The 13,745-nt window shown below is 42.2% G+C and overlaps 1 protein-coding gene across 1 annotated transcript; it reads right to left on the bottom strand.

Moving 5' to 3' along the window:
- Window positions 1-11,140: 11,140 nt before the first annotated feature.
- LOC148844062 (large ribosomal subunit protein uL13w) lies at window positions 11,141-13,427 on the bottom strand. The gene is made up of 4 exons (XM_088959841.1): window positions 13,133-13,427; window positions 12,928-13,044; window positions 12,741-12,828; window positions 11,141-11,579 (listed from the first exon to the last, which is right to left on the bottom strand). The coding sequence occupies exons 1-4, from the start codon at window positions 13,402-13,404 to the stop codon at window positions 11,436-11,438; spliced, it is 621 nt and encodes a 206-aa protein (XP_088815967.1). The 5' UTR covers window positions 13,405-13,427; the 3' UTR covers window positions 11,141-11,435.
- Window positions 13,428-13,745: the final 318 nt, after the last annotated feature.

Genomic DNA, 13,745 nt, shown 5'->3' with positions numbered 1-13,745 from the left:
TAATCTGAAAAGGAAAAAGGTGTCTGTTGTGAATGTATTTACCTTCCCAGATATGAACCCAAAGCTTATCATCTTCAATTAGGAAGCGCCAACTAATTTCTTTAGTAAAGCTAAGTTCATAGTGGCACTATGTTTGAAACCTAAACCACCGTTCTGCCTAGGTTGGCACACATATATTTCCAGGAACACTAATGAAATTTAGATTAAGAAATATTCCACCAAAAATTTGGTTTAATCTTCTCCATCTCATTAATAGTTTTTTAGGAAATTTTACTTTACTCATATAATTAAGAGCAGCAACTTTAAACATGATGAGGGGTGATTTGGCCCAACCTAGTAAGTGAAGGACATGTGGACGCGGCCTGCCAGTAGGACAATAGCTCAGTGCAAAGCGCCATGTCAGCACATCGGGGAGTTTGGGTGCTCGGTCATCTTGGAACCAAAATCACTTTGGTACCCATATACCTCGAGGTGCCATGTAATCGATTCTAGAAGCTTCTCAGCAGACTCTGAACTACCAGAGATCATGCCACGTAACCGAAGGCCTTATCTTCTCCCCGCCCGAATTGGAGGGAAACGATAAACCTCATTAGTTGATGCGTTACTCTCCTATCACTTCGATTCTGTATGGCCATCTCCCCTATCACCTGAGCTACTAGCGGTACCGATGCCGAAAGACTTCAAGGTACCTCCATTGGACAAGTATGATAGATCCTACAACCCCAGCGACCATGTAGAGCATTCCAGTTGCAAACAGGACCGAGATGGATTGACCCGCTTGTTAATTATCTACTCCACGGGACCTTATCAGTAGAACGCAATGCAGCTCGGAGGGTAAAGTGTCAATTATCCCGATACGTACTTGTCGACGAATGGCTATACAGGAGGTCCTTCACACTCCCTACCTACATTGCTTACGACCTTCAGAAGCCGAACTAGTACTTCGCGACATCCATGAAGGACTATGCGAAGGACACTTGGGGGCAGAGTGCTCACTCAAAAAGCACTAAGGCAAGGCTACTGTTGGCCTACCATGAAGGCAGACACACTCGAGCTCGTCAAGAAATGCGACAAATGTTAGAGGCATGCCAACATCCTCCATCAACTTGTTGCCGATCTAAAGTACTGGACTAGCCCTTGGCCCTTCGTGTAGTGGGGGATCAACATCCTCGGTTCGTTCCTGTTGGCAACCGGGCAAAGGAAGTTCTTGGTTGTAGTAGTGGACTACATCACAAAGTGGGTGGAGGTCAAGCCATTGGTGAATATCACAGCCCGGAATGTGCAAAACTTCTTTTGGAAGAACATAGGTGAATGGACAGGCCGAAGTGACGAACAAGGCTATTCTCCCTGGACTAAAAGCTCGCTTAGCGTGAGCTAAAGGGTTGTGGAGGGACGAGTTGCCCACTATCTTTTGGGCCTATAGGACGACCATCAAGACTTCAACCAATGAATAGACCTATTCATGGTTCGGGTAGCCCAACGGGTTGGGCCGGCCTGACCCGACCCCTGGACGGGCTTGCACATGAACTTTAACCTGCGGGCTTGGCGTCGGGCCTAAAAGCTCGAGCCCGACTATTTTACGGGACAGGCTCGGGGTTTGTCACAAAAGCCCGACCTGACATTTTGTATTTTATTGTAAACCCTAGCCGATTAACCCTTTCATATTCCCTCTTTTCATCTTTTATCTTTCTCTCCTCATTCTCACTCTCAATAACCAGCGCGAGTCTAGCAAGCAGCCACCGTTCTCAGTCTCAGAGGTGACAGGCAAGCTCAGGCACTGACGGACTCAAGCACCGGTCGTCTCTCTTTCTGGTGGTGAGTCTTCTCTCTCTCTCTCTCGTCTCTCTCATAGTTCTCACTCACACAAACTCGCATATTCTCAGGATTCAGGAACCGACGAACTCAGGCACCGGTGCCAGTCGTGCCACTAGTGAAATCAATCGCCCCTCTCTCCAACGGTGAATCTTCTCTCTCTCTCCACCATTCCTCTCTCTCTTGTCTCTCTTGCAGTTCTCATTCTCATGCATTGTTGCATATTCTCAGGAACTAGTGAACTCAAGCATCGACAATGGCGAACTTAGGCACTGACGTCGACCGCACCACCAGTGAACTTAGTCGCCCTGCATTTCAGCCTATGTTAGGTCAGGCTTCGGGTTCGAGCCTGGGCTTTCGTCTTTTTATGAGGGTCGGGCTTGGGCTTGGGCCTGAAAAAAATATTGTTAATGAAGAGAAAAACCCGGCCCGGCCCATGAACAAGTCTACTAGTGAAACGCCCTTCAACCTCACATATGGAATGGAGGTTGTGATTTAGATGGAGATCGAAGTACCAACGTTGCGGCTCGAGGCATACGACCAAGAGGTGAACGACGGAGATCTTCAGACCAACTTGGATCTGTTCGAAGAAGTACGTGACCTGGCCTATATTCAAACTGCAGCTTACCAGCAACGAGTAGCTCGATACTACAATGCCCGAGTTAGGAAATGATAGTTTTGAGTCGGTGACCTGGTGCTCCACAAGGTAATGGTACCTGAGCCCGGAGTGGGTAAGCTCGGGCCGAATTGGGAAGGTCTGTATTGAGTGAGACGAGTGTTCAGTGAAGGCACATATGAGCTCTAGACTATGGAAGGGAACAAGTACTTCAAGCTTGGAACGTTGACAACCTAAGGAGATATTGTCTATGATCTTGCAACTCCAACTCCAACACAACCAAAAAATTTACAAAGTCCACAAGACCATCGAGCTGGTCAAAAGGATGTTAGGCTGGAGAGAGGACCGTAAGTCACTCCCAGAGCCTAAGGGCTATAGTGTCGAGCTGAGAAAAGACCTCGGCACAATATAAGACGCAATTGCCTCTTCGACATGGGTAGATAAGTCCTAGTCACCTCTTCGCACTTCGGGAGTAATCTATACTTACAAAATTTTGCACAACAAAGAATTTTGAAACTACTGCATTGCATTGATAAAAGAAAGTTTGAGGTACATGTAAAAAAAAAAGAGACTACAACTATTCAACCAAGTTCGGAGGCTCAGGACATCAGATATGTACTGAGGGTCCAAGAAAAGAGATAGAAAAACATCAGTCGATGTGGGGATCCTCGTCCCCATCAGTAACTATGGCTGCCTGGTCGATCTCCATATGGTCCTCGGTGGCAGCGTCTCCATCTCCCTCCTCCACTGTCTCTTCATCGAGGAGGTCATTGTCACTCTCATCCTTGGAGTCCGGGTCATTAGCAGCCTCCCCGGCCATCTCCTCGGTAACCCTGGATGTGGTGATAGTGCTGAGGTTTAGTTTGGGGAAGTCACGTCGCGTCAGCCACCGGCTAAGCTTGAAGCCCTTGTGATAGGCCACGGTGCCGGTCTTAGTCAATAATTTGCGCAGCTCCTTCCAAGACTTGTACTCCTCGACGGCTAGAGCCTTCGCGTCCCTGACCGTGTCGTCAAAGATATATGTGCGCTCCTTCACGAGCTCCTTGAGGTTCTCTTTTTCCCTCTGAAGGGCCTCTCTTTCCTCCTTGAGCTTTTTCTTCTCCTCCCTTAGCAGCACGATCAGCTCTTTTGAACTTGCGCATCCTTCTCCAGTTTATGAACTCGCCGCGAGCTAAGTTCAATTCACGTTGAACACTACAGGAGGTTTCTTCAGCCTAGAGGGTCCACTTCAGCTGCACCTCGAATTGACAAACAGGAGCATGGATTGCGGAGTTCACCTACCAAAGAAAAAACAAAATCTAAGTACCAAGAAAGAGCAATAGAGAGTACAATCCAAGGATCAGATATGTACCACCATATAATGAGTAGCCGCTTTGGCCCCGAGCTGAGCCACTGATAGATCGGCCCATTGGGTGACCTTCTCGGTGAAGACCACATCCTTACTCTTGAGGAGACCGAGTTTCAGGGTCAAAATGCTCTGGGTTGCCTGGGAGGAGTCATCTTCTGAAGGGATGGCCGCTTGAGTGGACTGGGGCTCGGACACTGGAGCCTGCTCTAGTAAGTGAGGTGGAGAAGCCCTGCCTTGGTCTTCCTCGACCAAGTCGATAACTGGAGGGTGCTCGGCAACCGGAGGATGCTCGGGGGTGGCGATGTCGACACTAGAGTTGGTAGCGGCCTCATGGAAACGGGCCTTCTTGGAGGCCTTCCTCTTTTTCCCCTTCTTCATGCATCCAAAGAGCTTGGTAGCAGGGATATCATCCATGGATCCTACAAAAAGTAACGAATAGATTAGATCCCAAGATCAAGATAAACTATGAAGAAGAAAACAAGTACGACAATCAAGGTGGAGGCCTACCAGGAGGACTCAACCCCACTTGTATGAGCTTTTCTTCAATCACGAAGTTTTTGAACTTCAACCCGAGCTTCGCCCAAGATCGAACTTCCTCCTGTGTTTGTTTGTCCAACCTGATGTCGGTATCCTGAATGGCAGGCCTTCAATGAGTTTGAAACGGCCACCCCGTAGTGTTACCAATCATGAAGTAGCGCTTCTTCCAAGTCGGGACTTTGTTTGGAAGGTCATGCAAAATTTTGTAACCATGACGAGGAGACATGTAGTAGCTTCACCTATGCTCAGGGAGAACACAAGCAGAGTTCTTTTCTATAGAACAGATCAATGAGAAAATGTCAAGGTTCAAAGGCTAGTTATAGTCGTGGAAAAGGGAGATGGTACCTATGATATTGTGGATCGAGTTGGGTGGAGCTGATCTATGGCGATGTTGAAAATTTTGACGACCTCGATTATGAAAGGGTGAAGTGGGAAACGCGGCCCAGCTATGAGCTGCTCCTCGAAAACTACGATCTCGTTAAGACCGTGATCCCAAGGAAACCTTCCTAAGGGAATGTTGTACACAAGATTGTCAGGCAAGTTATACTGGGCTACCAGGGACAGAAGCCTGTCAGCCATCGTCGTAGAAGGGCCGAAGTTGTTCGTTCCCCAAGCCCAACGCGATGTGGAGGCCCCCATGTTGGAGGCCTCATGCTCCTGCCGAGGTGAGTCCACCTCGGACGGGTTGGAGGTCTGCACCCCGCACTGAGATACCCACCTCGACCGGGCGAGACTCTACGACTTGTGCCGAGGTGCCCACCTTTGCCCTGACAGACTCTCCACTCTCACCAAAAAGGCTATCCAAACTAACACTAGACATACTAAACTAAAGGAAGTGGGCAACAGGAAACGAAAACAAGAAGAGATGAACTCACCAAGAGGACTGAAGGAAGCGAAAAGACCTCGGATGCAAGGGCAACTGACACCAACCTGGAAGACTGAAGCGCGACCTCAACAAACTCAAGCACGCAATTTATGGCAAGAAAAATGGGCCCCTTCGGCCCCTATTTATAGCCACCGCGATCGGGGTTCAACTGTCTAGATTTGCATGATCCAACGGCTCCCATGAAAACCGGTTGCATGCCACCCGAGGTCGAAATCGGTTAAGTGCGCGTTTTGATGTCCGTTGAGTTTATAAATAGCGTGGCATCTGTGCATACCGAATACATGATCTGGGTCATTTCCTAGTCGAGCCAAGTGGCCACGTAGGTCCAACCAAAGAGCCACCCTCCGTACCATCTAGAAATCGTGCCAAATCCACTTGGGTTCGTCATGAACTCCTCGCATCGGGTCGGGATCCCCAACATGGGGTGTGGGTGGCAATTGATGAGGAGTGATTTGGCCCTACCTAGTAAGTGAAGGACATGTGGACACAGCTTGCCAACAGGACAATAACTCAATGCGAAGCGCCATGTCAGCAGATCGGGGAGCTCGGATGCTCGATCGCCTTGGAACCAAAATCACTTCGGTACTCGTATACGCCAAGGTTCCATGTAATCAATTCTAGAAGCTTCTCAATGGACTCCGAACTACCTGGGATCACACCGTGTAACCGAAGGCCTTATCTTCTCCCCGCCCGAACCGAAGGGAAACAATAAACCTCATTAATTGATGTGTTACTCTCATATTAAAGCAGAAAGGATCCCTACATCATAGGACGAAGATTTCGGGAATGTCTCAAGAGACCTACGACATCCCAGCTATATAAGAGCATCAACCCCCAAGACCCAGGTACGCGCGATTATTTGCTCACTAGCTTACTAGCATACAAAGTTTCAGCTTGCACAACCTAGTACTGACTTAAGCATCGGAGCGACCTCGCCGAGTTAACCACCCTGAGTTCTTTGATCCCTGTCTTGCTGCTTGGTCCAGCTTGCTACGCAACTAAGGTCCAAGTCATCTTCCAGTTAGGAGCTTACAGATCATGCACAATCAAAACACTAATAGGATTAAGGTTTGTCTATCAACCAAAGAGAGGTAGACGTGTTCATGGATCATGCTTCAAGCCCAATTTTTCATTGTTTTAGGCTTGGGTTTTGGGTTGGGCCCATTCAAATTTTAGCAAAAGCCAAGCCCGAGCTTGGCCAATGAATGGATCTAAAGAGAGGGCCTTCCATGTTCCATCTACTTAACTTACCTTTCAGATTATTCTGAATAAAGGGTAGTGAAAAATGTTTAGCTCTATTCCAACACAAAGGGGTACCAAGATATTTTGTCTTAAAATCAAGGTGACAAATATGAAGTGGATGCTTTAACATCCGTTGATACCTTGGTAGTGGTGTAAATCAGGCCATGCCCCCTGCAGACCGACACGAACTTGGACTGGCTTGGCACAACGGTTTGCGGGCTGTTGTCTATCAACCAAAGAGAGAGGGCCTTCTAGATCATGCACAACCAAAACACTAATAGGATTAAGGTTTGTCTATCAACCAAAGAGAGGTAGACATGTTCATGGATCAAGCTTCAAGCCCAATTTTACACTATTTTAGGCTTGGGTTTTGGGTTGGGCCCATTCAAATTTTAGCAAAAGCCAAGCCCGAGCTTGGCCAATAAATGGATCTAAAGACAGGGCCTTCCATGTTCCATCTACTTAACTTACCTTTCAGATTATTCAGAATAAAGGGCAATGAAAAATGTTTAGCTCTATTCCAACACAAAGGGGTACCAAGATATTTTGTCTTAAAATCGATGTGCCAAATATGAAGTTGATGCTTTAACATCCGTTGATACCTTGGTAGTGGTGTAAATTAGGCCATGCTCCTAGTGGCCCGACACGAACTGGGTTGTGCTAAGCCCGGCCCGGCCTGGCACGAAATGATGGAGCGAGCTATGCTGCCCGTGGCCCGCGGACGAGCATGGCCTAGCCCACAACCTGGCCCATCCCGACCCATATATATTATTTATATATTATTTATATGTATTTTATATATATTTATATAATATAATATATTAATAAAATAAATATATTTTTTTAATTTTATTATCCTAATTGATTTAATTATTGTATATATTAGCAATTGTATACACAAATTTCATATAAAATTAAAATTTTAAGTTTTTTGTCAATTTTTTTAAATAAATAACTTTGGCCCGATGCATGGCCGGACTTGGCCCAAGACTCAGCCCATGGGCCAGCCCGACCCATGGCACGGCATGGGCCCGCATGGGCCTGGTCCGTACTGGGCCAACCTCCAAATTTTTCACAGGGGAGGGCAGCACGACCTAGAACGGCCCGCGAGCCAGCACGACATGGCCCACTTTACACCTTTATACCTTCGGTGAATAATTTTGCTAAAAAGAATGCCTAACTTATCATAATTGATGAGTTAGTTGGACAAATTTTGAAATTGGCTAAGGATTAACTTAAGGTTATCTTCTTCATCTCCATAAGCCCTAATTCCTTGTATAAAATGATTGTTTTCATCTTGGAATAAAGGTATAAAAAGCCCTTCCAGTTTGAAAATGATCACCCCTACAATATTGGTGCATGGTCCACTCTAATGGAGGGAAGGGTGGCAAGAGATGATCATGGACGAAGTTGGGTGGTCTAGGTTGGGCTTAGCACCTATGATAAGTGGTTGTAGCCTTGGACAGCATAAGCCTATATCGGATTAGACCAAGGTTTAAAATATCAACATGATATGATTGATACAAAGTGTACAATGTATCGTGTCATATTTGTGGATATGGATGGATACTAAATTGCACCAAATGACAGAATCTCCACCTTTTGGATTTTTTATCAACTTTTCAAAATTTTCAAAACTTTATCATTATGTTGTCTATCCAAAGCACAGCTAGGATTGTTTCTTCACTCTCCACCTACAAAACAAAAGAATAAAAGGTAAGAAGAAGAGCATAAGAAAAGAAGGTAATATTATATTTTTTTATTTAATATATATATATATATATATATATATATATATATATATATATATATATATATATATATATATATATATATATATTGTCTTTGGGGTTCTAATTGCAAAAGTATGTAAACTTATTTTTAGTTTTGTGGCCTTTATTAGATTTATGCATTTTCCCTAAAAAATAAAAAACCAAAAACTATAAATTTTTTATATGTCTTAAATTATCTCTATTAATGATCTATCAAATATTAAACCCATTGGTCCAACAACAATTTATGTCAAAAATGATATTTTTTTCTTATTTTTTGTATAATAAAAAATAATAAAATAATTATATCATTATTTAGTGACTACTGATTGAAATTTTTGAATTAAATATTATATGTATCTTAGAAATTATAGTGGCCTTACATATTTTTAGACTAAATTATGTATTTCTTTAATTTATGAATTAATAATTAATCCACAATAAATAAATAAACAAAACATATTGAATTATTGTCTATATAAAAAAATATTAAATAAGTAAGTAACAATTTATATTGACCTTTTGGTTAGATTTTTGATGTTCTAAGCTTCATTCCATTAATAAATTTATGGATTTTCCTTAAAAAATTAGGAAAATAAAAAATTATGAAAATAATTTATGTGTCAAATGATATTCATGTTATTAAATTTAGTATGTTGAAAACCTAAAAAATTGTTTAATGTATTGTTAGTGAAAGTATTGTATGATATCTACATGTTCTAGATCTTGCGGCAGTCTTCAATCAATGTGTTAATACTCTAGGGGATTTCGCACTTTCTACATGAACCTTCAATTGTCAACTTGGAATCTCCTATAATGATGTCACAATCTCTCCACTCTCTTGCCATGACATGGGCTTTTCTAGTTGCTAATGCTTCTAATACATTGATGGACATTCTTCCAATTGCACGAGCAATTGCACACACAATCTTTCCCTTGGCATTCTGGGCAATGCAACCAATCGTAGTATCTCCATTGTCCTTTTTGGATGCATCAAAATTATTTTGGTAGAAGGCTGATTAGGGGGAGCCCAGGCAACCCAAATTTGCCTCCTTGGTTGTTTACTTGGAATAGCTATGATCCAGCATCAAAATTTATATCGATAAAAGGGTGATTAGAGGGAGCCCAAGCAACCCAAATTTGCTTCCTCCTAGGTTGCTTACTTGGATTGATTTGAGTTGAATCCAAGAACTCATTGAGTCAAATCCAAGCTCTTTCAATGATATGGGTAGGGCCCACCATCGGAATGGGCCATTCCAATTCCGATTCCAGGGAACTAAATGGACCTCTCGAGTGTTGAAGTCTTGTGTGCCCATCTGTGAAACCTAGATACCAGAGTGTCATGCCTCTGAAATAACAAGGTCATGGTTATGGGATATTGCTTGGACATTTGGATGTTCAGATGGATGAGTGAAAAAACTGAAAATTATAGAATAAAAAATGAACATCTATATATATGGGAATATGGGAAAATCTATGATGCGTGAAAGATATGGTATGGAAAGAGTTTTGTCAATCAAAATAGTCAAACCACACACACACATATATGTATATATATGGCACTCAATAGTGTACATTATTTGAGTGATACCAACTTCTCAAACTGATTGGATATTTGGTGTTGGAGTTGTTACTTCTCTGTAAATTGAACCACCATTCCACTCCCTCTTCCATGGATTTCATGCAAGGAAACTTCCCACAATATACATGGTGGGATCCATAATAAATATGAAGTTAAACATGTCTTTTGATGGATCCGATCAAGTTAAGAAATTCAAGAATTGTATGAACTGTTTATGCATTTCTGTGAGAGGACTCAAGCTGGTTTGCTTATTAGTCATGGATTGGACCTTTGCAGATTGGACAACATTGAATGAAGAACATAAGAAGCGGTTTCACTCACGCCACAAAATCACTATTTCATTAATTTGTGAGGTACGACTTAAGAGTTCAGAGGCATGGAATGAACAATGAACATTAGAAGCAAGCAACCTTTCTGGCCTACGGGTCTACAGCATCTGAAAAGCTATCTGGAGGCTGGAGCCAATAACATGTTGGCTACCTTAGTTTGCCCATGTTAAGAAGGTAAAATGGAGCCCACTATCAAATGGGTTCCACCATTGAGATCACTTGGTCTAGGTAATTGGCTTCCTTCGAGTCTCCAAACCAAATGTGAGCCCATAAGCTCCATGGGGGGTAAATCGTATTGGACAGACAGGACAGCTAAGAATAATTCAAATCAGTCTAGTATTTGGTGGAGCATGCTTTCATGTCGTAAGGAATTTCAGATTAGTGGAAGATGGTTAATAGGCAACGGATGGAGTATTAGTGTTGCATTGTTGCTGGATCAAATGACAATAAACTTGTAGTTGTAGTTAGAAATAAGGTGGGCAGAGTTCATCAATTCTAAAAATGGTACTTGGAGGACTGACAAACTACATAGGTAACACGATGTGAGGCCATTCGACAAATCAGAAAGATCATCAGTCATCTACCATCCAGAATCCTTTGGCCTTTGGGAGATGTATTCTGACACCGGAAGGTAGTTCTGGAGTATCAAGCACATGTCCCCTTCCCCTAGAGTACAACTTTCTTTTGCATTGTATGCAATTCATAACGCAGTCAGTCCCTGTTGATATCAAGATGAAAACATGTTCTTTAGACTACAATTTCAAAAGATGTTGATTTTAATTTCAATCTTGAAAACAAAACACACACCCCACCTCTTTTTTGTGTTTTTATTTTAATAGCTAATTTGTCTTCAAAGTTAAAACCAACTGATCTTGTATTGTTTTTATTGGAAAACACCCTTTCCATCTTCCAGTCATTTCTGATACTTGCTGCTCGTGGTTATGACCATTCCGTCCAGGGGAAAACCAGTTCGCTAAAATCCCAACCTAAATCAAACATTCAATATCCACATACAGTTTTCTAAACAAACTGATAGCTACCATTTTGACAACCATTGTAATACCGAGGCTCTTCAAAGAAGTACACTACAAAATAACAAAAATATGACAATGGAACATACAATATCCGTCTAATTTATAGAGGAAAAATGCTAAATTCAGCAGTTCATGATTAGGCTACTAAAAGTTTATACGCAACTCTCCAAAATGTGTCAAAACTGAACTGAACTGGGGACCAAAAAAATGCAACAAGAAAGAAATTCTATGGATAACTTTCAAAGATAGGAGGAAAGCTACTAAAATTTCCAACACTTCAGTATTTAATGGGAGCAAGAATGTCCAACTGGGGACCAAGCTGCTCCTCCGCGGCCTTCTCAGCTTTAACCCGTAGTTTATTCAGTTGCTTCCTCCTCTCATATGCCACTTGGGCCCTCTCCTTTCTCTTCTTCTCAAGTACCTGTAGACAATAGAATCATAAACAATTAGAGGATAATTCTCAAATGCAAGTTAGCTTCTAACATGGAGTAAAATTTTAATTAAAAGAGAAGGAAAAGGTATATATGACAATGTTTCAAAGTGCAGTTTTCATTACAAGCTCTATTTGTAAGAGTAATTCAGTTGCATTTGTAGATTGATACCCTGCTCTCAGCCCAGATCTCCTGCAAGCAAAAAAACACTCTGCAAACACGGCATCCAGCTTTACATTAGGAAATATCCCCCGTACATGTATGTTAAATTCATGGGGATATGTTACCAATGCGCAGCTGGATGCCCATGCTTTCAGAGTTTGTGCATGTTTTTGCTTAAAGGTGATCCAGCCATCCATTAGCAGCATCAAAAACAGAGGAAAAGATTAAAAAAGAAAAAAAAAAAACAGAAAGGGCTAACATCGACCATAATGTTTGATCATGCCTTAAGAAGCACACTAGATAAAATCAATGATCAAAAAGGTGAAAACGAAATGCAGCATTTCACAATTCACAAAAGCCCATAACTGCCCCTTGAAAGCATATCTGAACGTTTAGAGGGTAATCTAACACCTTACAGTAACGGTATATATGCTGTTAAAACTAAAAGCAGACTAATACCACGTAGTAATAAGCATTAATGTAGTAAAAAACAAAGCCTCATTTTGATTCATAAAGTTTGTTTTTCAAGAAAAAACCAGAAACAATTACAAAGAATTAAGCATTTTAAAATTTTCATAAGATTAAATACAAAAAAATGGTTCTGAAAAATAGTCAAGTTTATTACCAGAACCAAAGTATCAAGCAAATAATTTTGTATAGGATCCCCGCCAAAAACATATTAAAAAAATACAGGAAACTCCTAACTACATAGATAAACAATAAAGCCTCGTTATAACGAAAGCATGAGAAAACAGGACAAATCCAAATATAACAGCATTATCAATCTAGAACCGCACATAAAAAGAACTTGGTAAGTATGGTAACAAGCAGAAAGTCATAATTACAATTCCAAGATTCTATTAAGACAAAGAATAACAGAATTCCTTCATATTCGAAATGTTCAAAATCCCATCACAACAATATATAATGTCAAGATCAACAAGTTAAAGAATACATGAGCTATTAAGCAGAAGAATTTAAACTCTGACCTTAATAGTATCATAATGGTTCCATCCAACCTCCGAAGAAAGGCGACCCAACAAACAATACTTGTGTCCGGGTTGAAGCCTCAAAACCCTAATTTTACAATGGCCCAGAACAGGAGATCAGAAATCCGAACTGAAAAAAAAAAAAAAGAAACCCGTCTGGTTTCAGTCTAATAGCTAAAATACTCACTTGAGAGCATCGGGGATGACCATCCTCTTCATCTTATCATAAGGAGGAGGAATACCCTCGTAAGCCTTCAAGCGAGCAAGGGCAGCCGCTCCACGCTTTGTCTTGTGAGGAATCATTCTGCAGAACAAGAACGAAACAAGAAAAACTCAAGCGGATTTGATTCATGAGATAGAGATACAAAGAGAGGGAGAAGATAGGTACCGACCCTCGAATCGTCCTCCAGAGGATCTTAGCAGGGGAGCGGAAGTGAATGGGGCCGTGAGAGGGTTTAGTGTTCATTCGCTTTCGGAGGAAGCGAAGGTATTTCATCTTCTGGCGAACGAGGCCACCGGATAGACAGATCTCTTCGCACCGGACGACGACGACCTTCTGGCCATTGAGAAGCTCCTTGGCGATAATGGAGGCCAGTCGGCCGAGCATGTGGTGGCGGGCATCGACCACCACCCTCCGAGCGCAAATCCCCGAACCTGAAACCATTCTCTGGGGGTGCCGACTGCAGCGAGAATGAGGAAAATGAAGGTAGCGAGAAGAAAAAAGAGTGGAGGGGGCATTAGGGTTTGAGTTGCACCTACGGAATTGGTTGTAATTTTACCATTATACCCTTATTCCATTCGAGAAACGAAGTAAGCAGGTGGTTATTTACGTAATATATCAAATGGGATTAATAAATTGGCAATTGTCGATATGTCAAGGTAAACGACCAACACCCTAATATTGGGACAAACATTGTTTGGTTCCGTTTACGTTTATGGTTGCACCTCAGCGCCATATCAGCATTTGGTGTAATAAACATTTATTGGCACAATAAATGGTGATGA

Source organism: Nelumbo lutea, chromosome 8, assembly GCF_056320005.1.
Source record: "Nelumbo lutea isolate HS-2025 chromosome 8, American lotus-T2T, whole genome shotgun sequence".
Classification (NCBI taxonomy): domain Eukaryota; kingdom Viridiplantae; phylum Streptophyta; class Magnoliopsida; order Proteales; family Nelumbonaceae; genus Nelumbo; species Nelumbo lutea.
This window is presented reverse-complemented; position numbering and strand designations above follow the sequence as displayed.

What these genes read in the sequence shown, in the direction of transcription:
- LOC148844062 (XM_088959841.1), bottom strand. Translation starts at nt 13,404, where the DNA reads ATGGTTTCAGGTTCGGGGATTTGCGCTCGGAGGGTGGTGGTCGATGCC. An exon ending in GTCATCCCCGATGCTCTCAA is followed by an intron (nt 12,829 to 12,927) that starts GTGAGTATTTTA and finishes TTGTAAAATTAG; the next exon opens with GGTTTTGAGGCTTCAACCCG. An exon ending in ACCATTATGATACTATTAAG is followed by an intron (nt 11,580 to 12,740) that starts GTCAGAGTTTAA and finishes TATTGTCTACAG; the next exon opens with GTACTTGAGAAGAAGAGAAA.